The sequence below is a fragment of the Peromyscus californicus genome, unplaced genomic scaffold, assembly GCF_007827085.1.
Source record: "Peromyscus californicus insignis strain IS unplaced genomic scaffold, ASM782708v3 Scaffold_3__1_contigs__length_106647218, whole genome shotgun sequence".
Lineage (NCBI taxonomy): Eukaryota > Metazoa > Chordata > Mammalia > Rodentia > Cricetidae > Peromyscus > Peromyscus californicus.
The window spans coordinates 17,279,854-17,296,020 of record NW_026294551.1 but is presented as its reverse complement, the minus strand read 5'-3'; the positions used below and the strand labels follow the sequence as shown (position 1 = coordinate 17,296,020).

At 47.9% G+C, this 16,167-nt stretch overlaps 1 protein-coding gene across 2 annotated transcripts in view; it reads right to left on the bottom strand.

Moving 5' to 3' along the window:
* Positions 1-16,167, bottom strand: part of Marchf10 (membrane associated ring-CH-type finger 10) — a 106,304-nt gene that overhangs the window by 35,884 nt on the left and 54,253 nt on the right. Inside the window, exons 5-6 of one of the 2 annotated variants that reach the window (XM_052757882.1) lie at positions 11,461-11,632; positions 4,586-5,152 (exon numbers count right to left, since the gene is read on the bottom strand). In XM_052757882.1, coding sequence (XP_052613842.1) covers positions 4,824-5,152; positions 11,461-11,632 — 501 coding nt within the window. In that variant the 3' untranslated portion in view covers positions 4,586-4,823. Of the gene's footprint in view, positions 1-4,585; positions 5,153-11,460; positions 11,633-16,167 lie in introns of those variants that run through there. The other variant, XM_052757881.1, reaches the window with a different exon arrangement.

The following is a 16,167-nucleotide window of genomic DNA, read 5'->3' as shown; positions in this document are numbered from 1 at the left end:
AGACTCATGTGTATGAGTATGTGTCTTTGTGGCACCCATGGAGGCCAGAATAAGGTGTCAGATGCCCTGGAACTGATGTGATAGGTGGTTGTGAGCCATTTGATGTGGAGCTGGGAACAGAACTTGTGTCCTCTGGGAGATCAAGTGCTCTGAAAACAGCCATCTCTCTGGCTCCTCTCCCCGCTTACTATGAAGTTATATCTCCATATCCATAAGTGATGATGCTATTAAAAAAGTTGTACCTGAGACAGGGGACACCATGCTATGCTCCCCCAGTACTCACCAGGGTTTTGAATAATAACAGACTTTGTACCTGGGCATCTCTATCCACTGGTTGTACATTAGCATCAAACATGGCCTGTAAGAAGGTCCCAAGCACTTGGGAATGTCTACCTTTTTCCTTGTGCATGCCTACCCACCTCCGTGGAAGACACTGACCACCGTGACCAAGTTCCCAGTGAACACTTTCTCATAATTCTCGTTTGGAACAGGCTTCTAATGGGCATGAGTAGTGTTGAGTTTCTTCACATGTACTCGACATCAGAGCACGTGGATGCGGGGAGAGTTTCTTATTTTCCAAGCATCTCTACAAGTTCTTGGGTACCCGCGGCCGCTAAATCAACATCTATGCAGTTAAACCAACCTCTATGCTACACCCCCCAAGAGAACTGTCCTGGCTCGTCCCCTTTTTGAAAATTCAGACACTTCACAGGATAGGGGTGAGGCTGGGATGAACCCCTGCCTGGCGTGGAAGAGCCCAGGCTTTCTTGGCATGTGAAGCAAAGTGGATTTACGTTCCTGAGTATAGTCTGTGGTTGTGCCAATAGTTTCCACCAAGACGCAGGAAGGCATGAACATCCTCCTTGGCATCCTGTAAAGCCTAGTTTAATCCAGTGAGTAGGCCAACTTATTTCTGACTGGCCCCAAGGAGAAGAAGGCTGTGGGTTCTGGGTTTCAAGACAGAGGGACCGTGCCCCCTTGGGGAACTCATTGGAAGGTAAGAGCTGATGGCGGCACATGTCAGCTCAGGGCAAATAGATGCCGTGCCTGTAGCCAGAGGAGGAGAGAAGAAGTTCTCTAGAAATGAGAATGTGTCCCTTGAAGGGTGGGGGGGGTGTGCCGAGACATGATTTCTCTAAGAGGGGGAGTAGGGGGGGAAGGATGGCAGGAGGGAGCATCTGGTGCTTTGTGGAGAGTTTCTTAGCACCCAGAGCGGTGTTGGTTGAAGCCAGAGGATCCTCAGTCACCAGAGGCCTCGTCCCTCTTCTCAGCCTTCAGAGACCACCTCCCAGCTAAGAGGTAGAAGTTGTACTTTTTAAAAAAGTTTGTATTATCACACGTGTGTGTGTGTGTGTGTGTGTGTGTGTGTGTGTGTGTGTGTGTGTGTGTGTGTGTGTGTGTGTGTGTGTGTGTGTGGTGTGTGTGTGTGTGTGTGAGACATATGTGTATAGTGGGCATGTGGAGGTCAGAGGACAACTCCACACCATTAGCGCCCTCCTCTCCTTCCATCTTTACGTGGGTTCTGGGTATCGAACTCAAATTGTCAGGCTCCAATGGCGAGTGTTTACCCACTGAGCCATCTCCACCGGACCAGATACTGGCGGTAGGTATTCTTACACACCGAGGGAGAGACAGAACTGAAAGAAGGGACAGCCCAGGGCTCAGGCCAAGTCTAAGGACTTGGTCCAAAGGTCCTGGACAGATTTCATTCTGATTGTTGGCAGAAGGGTCAGCCCCTCTGCTGAATCCCAGGAGGTAGAAGGTCACACAGCCCTGACACCCACTCTGGTTCCACCCACGTCGATGTGGGGAGAGAGCTTCCTTCCGCAGGGCCTTCCCACCGAAGCCAACACCAGCCCCAAGATCCTTCAAGGTCTGGTTTTATGTCTACTGCTTTGGTTTTATGTCTACTGCTTTGACTCCAAAGCCCTTACGTCCTGGTCTTTAATCATCTCTAATATTTAAATTCTGCAACCTTCCTTATTTATTTTTTTTCTCTTTCAGTAGACTGTAAATTCCTTAAGGAAGCCGGTCTCTTAGCCATTCTGCGTGTTGCACACTACTGTCCGAGACGAATGATAATTGCCTAGAATGATTGGCAAGGCTTAAGAAGATGACTCAGCCCAAACTATGGGGAACTTTTAAAACCAGAATTAATTTTTAAATTGGAACATTCATTTGATCTAAAAGTTACTTTTGATGTTCAGAAAGCTGCTTTCTTCATTCAAGGCATCAGGTCGCTTAAATGATTTCCCAAACTGTTACTATTTTTCCTCAAATCCTCAGCAAACTAAAGTAATGAAGCTGAGCATCTGGGGCTGGAGAGACGGCTCAGTGGTTAAGGGTACCGGCTGCTCTTGCAGAGGACCCAGGTCTGACTCCCAGCACATTCCCCCTCCCGGCCGCGCCAAGGAACCTCACATCCAGTTCCAGGGGATCGACTCTCTCTTCCAACCTTTGTGGATACCTGCACACACGTGGTTTGAGTAAACACTCTCTCTCTCTCTCTCTCTCTCTCTCTCTCTCTCTCTCTCTCTCTCACACACACACACACACACACACACACACACACACACACACACACACACACTGAACATCTAGAGATGGTTTCATCAGGTCTATTGGGGGAAAACCCACCATTGTTAGTAAAGCTGGAACCCACCCACCCCCTCTGGCAATTTGAACCTCATTTTCTGCAGCTGTAAAATGAGGTTATTCTTATCTTGTTAGATTACTGTAACATTTAGCAGTAATATACATACATGGGCCGATTTAGTATCTGGTGTCTACTAGCTATTAGAACTGGCAGATGCTTCATTCATAAAGCATACAGTACCACTAGTAGTGGCAAATTGTAAGTCATTTCCGCAAGAACGCTAAAACGCATTGTTACGGAGCTTTCACAGGTGAATAACTGATTCAGCAGCTCTTGCTTCCGCATACCTCTTGGTGATTCTTTCTCACAAGCCCTCTTTTAAAAAATAAAAATCCAAAAGGCAAATAGCAACTCCTTTTATTATAATTTGTTCAACAAATACCTCTGCGTCTCAACTATATGATAATTTGAGGGTTCGCAAGAATGAGTAAGACATCTCTCGGTCATGACCTTCATGGCTACGATCTAATATGGCTGCACCCGGACCTCTGCTTTGTAGTGCCCTGGAGATCCAGAAGAAAGCAAACCCACAGGAGATGTTTTCTCTGCCACACACACTTACAGTCGCCAAAGAGGTGACCTCACTGACACAGTTTATGTACACAGATTTAAGAGTTCCAGATGTGTTGGGCAGTGGCGCATGTCTTTAATCCCAGCCCTCGGGAGGCAGAGCCAGGCAGATTACTGAGAGTTCGAGGCCAGCCTGGTCTACAGAGCAAGTTCCAGGACAGGCACCAAAACTACTCAGAGAAACCCTGTCTCGAAAAAACAAAAAAACAAAAAAAAAACAAAAAAAAAATGAGAGAGAGAGAGGTTCCAGATGCCATATAGACCAGGTTCTTAAGCCTTTCATCTACGTGAACAGACTTCTGGGCCCTTTCTATGATGGGACCTTACCATGGTATGGTGCATATATTAATTATGAAGGAAATCTAAGCCATAGCTCTACTGGGAGATGGGCCCTTCACCTGACGGCACAGAGGAGAGTTTGTTTTCCAGGAAACTCCATATCTTATCTGCCAGTGGATTTAGGGGAGCACGTAGTTTGTTCTGGACAGCATATAGTTCATGCCTTCTTCCAATATCTGAGTACCCAGGAGCCCAGAAACCAAACAGCTGTTTTGATAAAAGGCATCTGCCTCTGTTCTTTTGATACTGCCAGGGAACTGTCATTGGTAACAGTTCATAATTCGAACAGGAAAGGTTTAAAAAAGTAGAAGTCTCATAGTTATACAAGACCCTGACAACTGAGAACCAAGTCCACTCAACTGTCAATGTCAAGTCCATGCACATTGTAACTGCCTAGTTCCTCATGTCACCTACCACACACAAACACAGCGCTTGACGGGCACGTAGAAAATGCAGACAGGAAAACACATCCCTGAACCTCTCTCGGCGCTACCACCTTGACTGCTATCCCTGGTGCCCGAGAGGGGCCAAGATTCCACCCCAAGATGCCTCTTGGGAAAGCTGCTTTTTCCCTTTGGATCATGGGAAGAATTACAGCTTTGCTGCAAGAGCCAACACTGCCTGGGTTTAATAGGCAGCTTTCTATACAGCATAAATAATAGGTCGCGTCTATTTGCCTATTTGAATGTGCTAGAAGTGCATGTTGTCTCACATACCCAGAGGAGATCTTAATTAAAGCCTAATTATGTACCATAAATATGTTTTATTTTGGAACTCAGGAGGTGGGATTTTTTGATTTTTAGGAAATGCAAGGCCTAATAAGTAGGCAGGAAAGGGAACTGTAAATACCAACTGCGCCCTTTAATTTGTCCTCCTCAGCACGGTCCTGGCTGGGTTTTTCAGAGTGTGTGCCTTCAGAACCACCGGCCTGGTGTCACCCTCTTGGGGTAGCCTTGGCCAAGGGTATCGTCAGACCCAGAAGAACCTGCTGGGTGTGTGATGGTGATGTCCCCAAGAGTGTCCGACACAGGAGTTCAGAAATGAGAGGCCATCTGCAGAGATGATGGGATTTTATTGGTCATTCACTCCTGTATCGCTAGTAGACGCTCATCTCAAGGAAAGAGTCAGCGCTGTCTCGTCTTCCTGCTTCCCTGTACACCACACCGCCTGGTGTTGCTCTGGCCCTGCTCCTGTTCATCTGCTTTGTGCTGTTCCCCTCTCCCTGACTCTTCTGTGCCGTGTGCCTTGCCGGGGTGACTTACCACACGAGGTAAATTTTACTGGGCCTTCTGGGGCCAGGTAGGCACAGCACAGGGGTCTCGGATGGAGTCGGTTGGGAGATAGGGAAATAGCAAAGGGATGCTGGAGACCCGGCCAAGGGGCTTGATGGGGCTGACGGAGGGCTGGGAGGAAAGATGACAGGAGGAAGGGAGGGGGGAAGGCCCTGGGCCCCTTGGGAGGCAGGTGGAATTAGCGGCAGGAGGAGGCAGCAGTAATTGGTGTTGGGCGGCAGGACGGGGGAGAAAGCAAAGACTGAGCAGTAAGGGGAATATTCAACACAGAACAGGGGGTGCTCGCTGCTGTCACCTGCACAAAAGAAAAAGAGCAATCAGGAAGCAGCACTCATGGGGAAAGGGCATTTCAAAAAGTCTGTGAATGAATAAAAACTCCAAAAAGTAAAAGGGGTTCTTTTGGGGTAGGAGTGATGTGTCTGGGTGTCCTAGGGGTAGTGGACCTGGCTCCTGCCCAGGAGGCATCTTGCTCAGGTTTGAGTCACACAAAGGTGAGCAACTCCAAGTGTCACAGCCTTCAAACCATTTTCTGGGCAACAGTTTCATGTGGCCCCGGCAGATGTAGGGAAGTGCCTCCCAGGCGAGCTCCTCAGAACAGCCTAAGGCAGCCATGTGGAAGCTTCGGCAGTGTTCTTATCTCCCACAGCCAGTCTAACGAGCTGTTCTGGCAGCAACAGATGGTGGTCTGCAGGGTCTCCCTTCCAGCAAGTTCTCTCCCCCAGTTCTCCAGCTGCCCCCCTGGTAGGAGGCTGCGGTCGTGCCCTAACCTGGCCTTTCTGCTGCAGAGGGTAAGGGAGGGAAAGGAGGAAGAAATAGATCCTGGTGGGCTCGCAGGGACAGAGGAAGACCAAGAGCATGGAGGGGAGGCAGGTGGACCAGAGAGGTGTTCAAGTGGAATTAACAACTTGATGGTTAACCTTACACTCTGCTGCCAACCTCCCTGGAGGCAGAGTGTTCGTGCCTGATGGAGTCAGCATTCCCTCATGCCTGCCACCAGCCAGCTAGGTCACCTTGAGTCAGTGGCTCGTATTCTTTGAACTTGTTTCCTCATCTACAGTAGGAGGCAGGCGGTTCCTGCTCTCTACAGCCTTGCTCCTCCCTAGACCGGCCCTGTGAACACTGCATCCAACTGTCTTAGGAATATAAAGTCCCAGCTCATCCAAATCCATGGAGTCAGAACCTGTAAGTTTTAGCATTTGGTAAGCAGGCCTGGGGGAGGGATGCCTAAACCCCTGCCCTGAGACGACTCTGTGTACATTGCTCAGGACAGTACGACCCCCTGCTTCCCCCGCCTCCAGATTCGAATGCTGCTAGGGTTTGCATTGGAGCCCCCTAAAGGTCTTTGTGTTAATAGTTTAGGGCTTAGGATGGGAGGCAGAGTCTTTGAGAGGTCCTTAGGTCATTGAAAGTATGTTCTCAAAGGGAGGTGCTGGGACCCTGGTCCCTTCCTCTTGACCACGAGGTGGCAGTTCTGTCCTGACAGCTAGTCCTACTGTGATGTATGACTTCACTGAAGGCCCCAAAGCGGGTCCATAGAATCTTAGGCTGGAACCTCTAAAACAATGAGCCAAAAATGAATTTTATAAACTTAAAAAAAATCTGTTTACTGTGAGTCTGTATGAGAGAGAGAGAGAGAGAGAGAGAGAGAGAGAGAGAGAGAGAGAGAGAGTGTGTGTGTGTGTGTGTGTGTGTGTGTGTGTGTGTGTGTGTGTACAACTTGGAGGAATCAGTTCTCTTCTTCTACCATGTGGGTCCTTGGGATTGAACCCGGGTCATCGGGCTTGGTGGCAGGTGCTCTTATCCTACTGAGCCAACTCACCAGCCCCACAAGTAAATATGTTATAAGTCAGCTACCTCAGGTATCTCATTATAATGATGTGAAGCTAACAGTCGGGACCCCAGTGAAGTACCTCCCCAGACAACTTGGTGAAATGCTGCAGCTAAGATCAGTTCTGAGTCTAAAATGATGAAAACTGTACCCATCTGACAGATGACATCAGCTACAGTGGAGGGTCTAGAGTGTCCTGCTAAGAGGATTCAAGGACACGCTGTCCACTCCTAAATGTCTACTGGGGCAGTGTACAATTCTCTCACTTTTCTCTCTCCCTGTGTAGCCGTCTTCATTGAGAGGTCCCCCTTCACTCCTGCTCTGGCGGTTTCAATCACCCCTTGCTCCCTAAGGTCCTTGGGGGTCCTACTAACAGTAGGATTAGACCTGGACAGCCAGAGGCTTCCTGGCCTTTCCACCTAGCTGTCCAACGCTTCCCTGAGGTGTAGCTAACACCCAGGGACTGAACCCTCCTCTCTACTTGGTAAAGTTGGCAAGATTGCAACTCCATCTTCCGGATGAGGATGCTGAGTTCAGGGAGGTTGTCAGCTTAATAACTGTAGGGGTCTAAAGCAGAGCTGGCATTCTGAGCCATGACGTCATATAATCAGCAATAATGGGCTGAAAATTATGATGCTCTCTATAAAGCCAGGAGGATTCATTTAATATTGTTTTTATTTTTTTCTGGCTTGGACAGACAGCTTGGAAAGTCGTCAGGCGTCAGCTGGACTTGCTGAGAAACCCATTAACCGTGGCCTTTCTGAGAAAATCTTCAACAGCATTTACTTGCAAGGCAAATGATGAAGATTTAGGATTTGCCCTGCGATTCCTCTTCCACACTGCTCTTTAAATAAACATTTCCTAATCCAAAAGCAACCACAGCTATTTCAGACTTTTATCTTTTAAAACCTGAATTCACTGCTTTCGCTGAGTTTTACAAGAACAGGCCTTTGAGATAAGCCATGATAAGGCCACCAGAGTCTCGCTCCTCCTACCAATCCGAGTCTGGTAATGACTACACATCGGACTTAGTAATAAGCGAGGAGCATTTCCGAACACTTGGCTTTGTTGTAAAGGGCAAGATTTTGGAAGCAGGCTCCCAGGACTGCATCCAGATCCGTTTTCCTGGAACCTAACCTAACTGGAGGAGGCTCTGCCGAAGCGCCAGGTGAAAGCCGAGCAGGAGACAGCTCGGTGGCTGCCTGAGGCCTGGCCCTGCGGCAGAAAGCGCTGCAGGACCGCAGGCGCCATAACCCCCTCCTCACGGTGACCTCTGGATGCCTTTCTACGTCCTGGGACGGAGACACAACTCCTTTCCAAGCCAGGCTGGGGCTGGGAGAGGTCTTGGGAGCAAACAGGTCTTGGGAGCCCCACAGTGTCCCCATGGAGCCCGCACCCCGCCCCGTACTTCCTGGGTCCGCTGATTGCACTGTCTCACAGAATTCTGAACTGTTCCGCAACCCTGCCAAGCTTTCTTCCCACCCTACACCTGGGTTCACCTTGAAGAAGAACTGGTGACGCCATTGCTTGTCAGACCCAGCTGTGTCTTGACACACTGCCTAAACTTGCCATGTCTTGTGTGAGATAATGAATATCTCTGGCTTGGGGAACAATGTCTGATTAGATTAGCTTTTCCTACTGGTGTTTTTGCTGTGGAAGCTCAGAATGTAGTAAAAGTGTGTATGAGCGATTAAGTTTTTCTTTTAGACTTATCTATTTTTATGTGTATGTGCACCATGCGCATGCCTGGTGCCTAGAGAGGCCAGAAGAAGGCATTGGTGCTCCTGGAATTAGAGTTATGGGTGGTTGTGTGTCCACCCCAGTGGACGTGCTGGCTTTCAAACCCAGGTCCTCTGCAAGAGTAACACGTGCTTTTAACCACTGAGCCCCCTCTCCAGACCCGTCAGAGTGTTTTGAACACACACCTCTAATTTTTGTGAAGGAAAGAAATGTGTGCAGGGAGAGGGCAAACACCAGAAAATGAAGGTTTGGAGTCTGCTCCTTCCTGCAGACTCTCCTGTGCTAGATAATACAATGCCACAGCCTACTGAGTGGTCTGCCCTGCTTGACAGCTAAGCACATGCTTATCACTGAGTCTTTACATTTTTATCCAGCAGACAGATGCTATTTTTGTCCCTGGTCCCCCATTTTACAGGTGACAAGGCTGAGGAACCAAGAAGTTCCTTGCCAAAAGATAAATAGTGAATCAGAAATGGGGGCCCAGGAGAGAGTCCAAGCACTTGGTCCCCAAAGTACTGTCCCAGAAGCTGCAGCTGCCACCCACATTCCCGAGGGGGCTGAAAAGGAGCACCGGAATCAGCTTGTCTCCAAAGAGCTGTGTGGAACGCAGGAACTGTGACCTCCTTTGGCCAGATTGTGAGGAGAACTCTATTGGTACGGAGCGGGCCGAGGCTGTCAGTAGCCATGCCGGGGTTTCCAGCAGCGGCTCGCACACAGTGAGACTCTAGGATGCAGGCGGTCAGCACACAGAGCCAGGGGAGAGCAAGCCCAGTTCTCAAGCCACAGTTTCATCTGGGAAAGCCTGGCATAACACTGTATTGAGGAAGGCTAACCTGGGAGGCAGATGTCACCAAGGGGTTTCACTGTGCCCCGAGCTTCTGTCTTGCTTAAGTCTGACGTGGAAATTAGTTTTAGTGGCATAATGTCAGTTTTGGCTCACCTCTGAATTCTTTAGAAATGTGAAGCAGGAAACTGGATTCAGCTAGTGAATTAGATCAACGTCCAGATAATCCAGAAACCAAATCCTCTTTTCTGTCATAGCAGGAATTTATCTGAATTAAACTGTGCGCTGTCCCCAGCCCCAGCTCCCAATTTTTCCTCAACAGACTCAGCTTAAACCTTCAAGCTTTCACTTTGCTACGCTAATTAGGAGTCGGAAGAGTCAACACTCATTAAACCAGTGATTCCTACCCCACCAGTGATACGGTTTTTAATCTAACCTTTTCTTCCTCCTCCTCCTCCTCCTCTTCTTCTTGAGACAAGATCTTACTATGTAACCCAGGCTGGCCTCGAACTCCCGACCCTCCAACTTCAGCCTCCTGAGTGCTGAGGTTACAGGTGTGCTCGCTGCTGGTCTTAGCTGCTTTCTCCTTTCCTGTCCCTCCCTTTTACCCTGGGGCCTCATGCATGGTAGGCAAACACTGCGTCACTGGGACTACACTCAGCTGCTGTACCCTCTCACCCAGCCTCCACAGCACCGACATTAACCTCCAAGACTGCTGTGCTGGCTGGGCGGCCAGCCCCATCAGCTCCTAGCTCTGTGGGTCTCGAGTGCTGCCTGGAACACAACAGGATGAAAAAGACAGCGGCTGGAAAATGTGTGTTGTGTGTTGCCACACGTCACATCTCCTGTCTGGTAACAAAGCCATCCCTCTGCCAACATGGATCTCTGGCCTAAACCCTGGTGCTCTTTAGCCTGATAATTCTTCAAGTTTGATGTTTTATAGAATGGAACGTGAAATAATTCCCTGTTGTGAGTTCCACGTGGAGCTTGCTCAGTCTGAAAAGCATCTGCATTATTAATCAGACAAACCAAATCACGGAGTGGACCTCAAAGGTTCATTTTAATGACTCCTCTCCAGAGATGACAAAGGCACCCGCTCCCAGGCTTCCGCGAGAAGGCTAACTGTTACACTGAATGAGTGGAGCTGCACGATTTGAGGGTCCCCTCGGAGCACAACGGTCAAAACCCAACCTCAATTCAATCAGTGTTTGCAGAGTGACCTCACCTCTTCTATCCTGGCCTTCAGATAGTTGACTTAAAGCCTAATTCCTACTAGAAGTCTTTCAAACGAGAAATTAACTTGGACACCCCCTCCACACACACCGCCCCGTCACCATTATGAAATAAGGAGCAGAAGTTGGCGCTTTGCCCAAGAGGCCAATACTTTAGAAAGTCAATTTGATCTTGACTTCATTAAAGCAAGAAAGTGTGGGTGGTTAATCTGAGTGAAAGGTGCCATTTTCCACAAATGCATTCCGACTTAACCAGACGGGTGGTTGCATGACAGCAGCTATTTAGGATTAGGAAGGAACTGTGATTGGGGGTTTTAATGAATCACATGGTTTTTGCTATTTACGAATTCTTCAGCAGTTACTTTGGCTCCTTTCCCAGGAGGCAGACCTTCCCGCCTAGTTATCCCAACGTGTGTGTGGTTCCCAGCGGACACAATTTTGTCCCACAGATGTTGGCTTTGATGGGACGGGACGAGCCTGAGGCATTCTAAACTTTCCATTGATTTCAGCTTCTTGGTGGATACTATGAGTCTCTCCTGCTCCAAGAAGACGACAGTCTTAGCTTCAAAGGCTGCCTGAGAGTGAGTTATTTACCAAATCACACAAAAGCGGGATTTATCAAGTTCCCTTTCCCTGAGAGGACATCCCGGGGACTGGAGGACTTTATTACCCTCACTCTCTGCTGTAAATTATGTCACTAAGATGCTTTTGAAAGCTCCTCTTAGCTTAGTCATAAAACTTGATACCTGGGGCCAAACGCCTTCAACCCCCAACCCCAGAACTGTGACAAAGAAGAAAAGGAGCGTTTGTAAGGAGTGGGACAGGAAGTAGAGAATTGGGCCTAAGGGTAAGGGAGCATATTTACTGCGAAATTAATTTTGCCATTTGTACAGAGTCATTGGCCTTCCAAGACCTAAACTGGCTACCTGGTAAGCCCCAGGATTAGTCAATCTCACTAGCTTGTTGTGACCATTAAGACTAGGATGTCAGATGTGAGTTTTACTAAGGAAGCCACTCACCTGGGGAGGGTTTGCTGGGGCCCACTTTCTCTGGCTTCCTTGGAGTCATGGTACTTTTGTGTTTCTGCTTGACTGAAGCTTGGTCAATGGCTGGAAGTCTGGGCTCACACTTAGCTGTAGGTAGTTTGGTAGATGATCTCGGTTCACTTAAAGAATCCTCCTCACTGGAACTCTGCGGAAAATGGAAGATGTGTGAGTCTCAGAGGCTGGGCTGACCTCTGCTAAGCACAGAAACAGGGGAAGTGGATGCGGTGAGCCCTCGAGCAGCAGCTCAGACGCATCTTGTGTTTGTCACTCAGCTCTAGCTGTGGTTAGGGAAATTTTGATGGATCGGGTGGACCAGCTTCAACATACCACCAACACACTGAAGAGACTGTGTTTCTGAGTCTGTTATTGGGGCATATTATGACAAGAATATGTTTTTGACCCTTAAGTAATTTGATGACCAATAAATAGCTCATGCTAAAAGCTATGTGTGAAAAGAGGTGCTTTCACAACTGTGCTTTTAAATTGTATGCTGTTTGAGAGTTGAACTGTTTTGAGGACAGGTGAAGGAAAATGTTCCTTATGCTTCTTCATGTACTTCACAATGAAAAGGAAATTTAGTCGTGCAGCGTGGACTGATTAAGTCAGACCTCGGTTTCAATATTCCAAATTATTGCACAAGGCAGATGAATCTCCTAAGAAGTCCCCTCCTGTCTCTTCTAAAAACAAATTAGCATAAATCCACACAAAGACAGGTCACAATTCCTATAGTGTCAAAGCATCTCAACCCAGGAGTACAGACGCAATAAAAATTATCCAAGCATTCAACAGTTTTACACTTTGCCACACTTATCCCCATCAAAGAAACGATGCAAACAATATAAATGACAGTCAAGACCCTGGCCTCCAAGGGTGATTTAAGTACAGCCTTGCGGCTGCAGGTCCAGTCACTAGCATGCTTTGCGAGGCCATCCCTTCTGTGACAAGCAAAAGCCTAAGGGTTTTTCCCATCTTTGGGTCTCGGGAGGTTCTCCTGCATTGTACCTTAGTCCAGCACTAGAAGCTTCTCTGAAAATGTGATCCTTCACAGGAATGCAATGCCAAATTAACATCCCTGGCACCACCACCCCCGCCCCAGCTGTTGCAATCGTATTGATCTTGCTCATCGCCCTTGCTGACAGTGTGGCATTTTCATTTCACCGGCTCCTGACTCAGGAAAATACGCTGAAGAGCTTTGAATTATTGGGTGCAACGGAAGACAAATGGAACTCTAAAAACAAAATCTCCACGTGTCAGTCTCCGGGGCAGAAGTCTATATATCCACAGGTGGACAGATCATTATTTTCCACGAGGACAAATCTTATTTTTAAATTTAGGTTTTGGATACAGCTTTCAAACAAATAATTATTGCTTCTCCATCCATTTTCGGAAAACGGACCACCCTCAGATAAAGGGACAGAGGAGAGGCCATAATGAGGCTGCTGTTCTCCCTCTCCACTTCCAATTCTGTGACTTAATAGGAATCTCTGAAAATGATTCCGAAATGTCAAAGATGAATCATGAGGTCATTTCTGAGCATGAGATGAGCTCTCTATTCTCAGCAAAGTGGGTGTTTGGCAAATTTTAATTCTGATGTTGGAGACTGTCATTATGATTGGGTGACGGAAGCCAGAGTCATGGATTTGGATTCCCAAAAGAGCAGCAGCGAGCCTGGACAGATTTTCTTCCCCAAACTGCCTGTGAGCTGAGAAGTCCACTCACACCAGGCCTTGTATTTTAGCCCGCAGCGAAGCAACAGTGGCTCCAGCTAAGACTCCTGGATCTGTTCCCGCCCCCCCCCCCCCCCCGCCCCCCCCATGGAACTCCTTGCTTGCCCCAGGCAGTGGGGGCTTGGGAGGATATGGTGAAGGACTCTCTGTTGGGTGGCTGTTCTGCCTGTTCATCCACCCATTCACTACGCTTCCATTCTTTAGTAGCACTGAAGAGCTGAGATGAAGTTTGGCCAGTTAACCTGTCAAGCAGGACTGTGCCCCTGGTGCCGAGTCCATCCTTCTCTGGTTCCTGGCCTCATCACCTTTACTGCCAGGGCATCGTTCTTGAGAGTTTAGAAACTGGCCCCTAGTTTTTTACTGATTGGAAATAGAAGGTACAATACCAAAGGCCTGCGGTGCTCATGGGTGGGTGTGCCGACAGGCCTTTGCCTCTTGCCTCATCGAGCAATCTCAAACTTGTCACTTCAGCATTGGAATTTATTTTATGTTTTGATTTTTTGGTCTTTGCTAATGGCCCTTCAGACCCTTAGCCCTTCTCACCTGGCTCCTCTCATGAAACCCGCTGGCCGTCATGTGGGCGAGAGGGTTCGAGAGGCTGTGGGGACTCGTTCTGGCACTTAAGGTGTGGCATTTAGAACTCTCGGGCTTCTGGGCAGTGGATCTGGGTCTTATGGCTGGTAGCCATGTGGCGCTGGGTAAGCTTATCATTCGCTGGTTATTATTATTTTCCCGTCCCTTGGGTTTCCTCCTCTGTGAACAACAGTACCTACATTTGGTGTTTCCTGATGATCAAGAGAGTTAAGACATGCATACACAACATAGGATGACGCTGCCTTCACATATCACAGTGTCCTGTTCAGCTTTCATGCTTTGTCACTCACTCTCTGCCACTTTCAAGATTAGCAGCTAACTACTGGACATTTGCTACCACGGCGAGACCAAAGCTGAAAGTCCCGATGATTGGACGAATACACAATCCAGGACGTGTGGACAGAGAGGGCAGTCAGTCCCTATGCACACTTTGGTGTCTTCCACAGACCACAGAATGTATTATAGTCATGCTAGCCACCTGAGACTCACGCAGTCTCTTTTTTTTTTTTTTATAATTAATCAATTTATTTATTATGTATAGTATTCTATCTACATGTATGCCTGCATGCCAGAAGAGGCACCAGATCTCATTATAGATGGTTGTGAGCCACCATGTGGGTGCTGAGAATTGAACTCAGGACCTCTGGAAAAGCAGCCAGAGTTCTTAACCTCTCAGCCACCTATCCAGCCCCAACTCAGGAAATCCTAAGAAAATACGGTCTAATTTTTTTTCCAGCTAGCAAAGTTCTAACGGTAAATACTTAGCAATAGCTGGAGATTATCGAATTAACACTAATGATTTTTTTAATGTCAAGTGGAGTTCAGAACTGTCTTTTCCTGTTATAATTTTGAAATTTACAGTTTCCATTCCTTCTCCATATGTTCCTAAGTTGAAATGTCACATGATGGTGGAGGCAACAGCTCACTGCTGTACTCCTCTGGAAGTAGAAAAACAGCTCCGTCTTTCAAAGTCAAAGCCCAAACACTGAAAAGGCTAAACAACAAACAAACAAAAAACCCAGCCTATGTGAGTGAACTTTAATGTAGGGAACTTGATAGGTGTCCTAATAAAGCTGTGCTAACTCGAATTTATTGACAAGATTTCCTTTTTTCGGAAGTATTGTTGATTGTGGATTTAAGGTTTTCCAAGGACTCCGCAGTTGGCTCTTCTGGCATCAAACGTAATAAAGCAGATTGTAGAAGACTGCACCAGCACTCTCTAAACTCCAGAGCAGAGGTTCTAACCCTGTGGGTCGCCACCCCCTGGGGTCACACATTAGATATTCTGCACATCAGATATTTTTAACATGATTCATAGCAACAGCAAAATTACAGCTATGAAGTAGCAATGAAAACAATGTTATGGTTGGGGGTCACCATGACATGAGGAACTGTATTAAGGGGTCTCAGCGTCAGGAAGGTTGAGAACCACTGGTCCAGAGAAAGGCTCTCAGCGGGACTTGGTTAGTTAGGGAAGGTTAGTGCCAGGCAATGGGCAGCAACCTAGTAACGTAACAGTTTGTTTTTAAATCTTTCCCTCCTTCCTCCCTTTTCTCTCTCCCTTTCCTCTCTCCCTCCCTCCCTTCCTCATGCTGGGAATTGAACCCAGAGCCTCTCTCTGTGTCTGTCCAGGAAGCTCTACCACTGAGCTACACCACTAGTCCAAACTTGGCAATATTTTGAAGGCTACGAGTCAGAGCTTCTGGAAGGTGGAGACACCAGGATGGGAGAAGAATTGGAAGGCATTTCCCCCAGAACGTAAGAGGGACTGAAAACCCAGAGCGAGCATTATTGGATAAGAAATAATGTTACAACAAGAGAGGTGACCAGAAGACACATAGACTCAAATAGCCAGGGACAGAAAAGCCTTGACGTTATTTCCAACTCTTGACTGATGGTTCTTTTCCAAGACCCAGGAAACTGGTTTCCACTTGTCCACCCCTCATCCCTCCCTGGAGTGCAGGGCTGAGGGCTGATGGATGCACACCAAGGCAGATTTTGCCATGTGCTGAGCTAAGTGGATCTTCTGACACAGTAGAGACGGGGCAGGACTTTCTGTGGGGAGGAGGGAAGAGGCAAGGAGGGCTGACAGGCTGGTGCCAGAGAGAGAGAGAGACTGTGTGTCCATTATGTTGGGAATAAATTTAGTCTCAGAAGATTAAGAGAAGCTGCGGTCAAGGCAACGAACCTTGACAGTCAACAGGGACAACACAGGAAGGTTGGCCAGGAGACTGTGCGCACAGATGAGTGTCTTCAGAGTGCTTGTCCCCAGGTCTACATCAAATTGTGCCTCATGCATAAAAGCCATGTCTGGGAATTTAAGGGTTGCTTTGTATAAGCAGATTTATGGATGGGATGT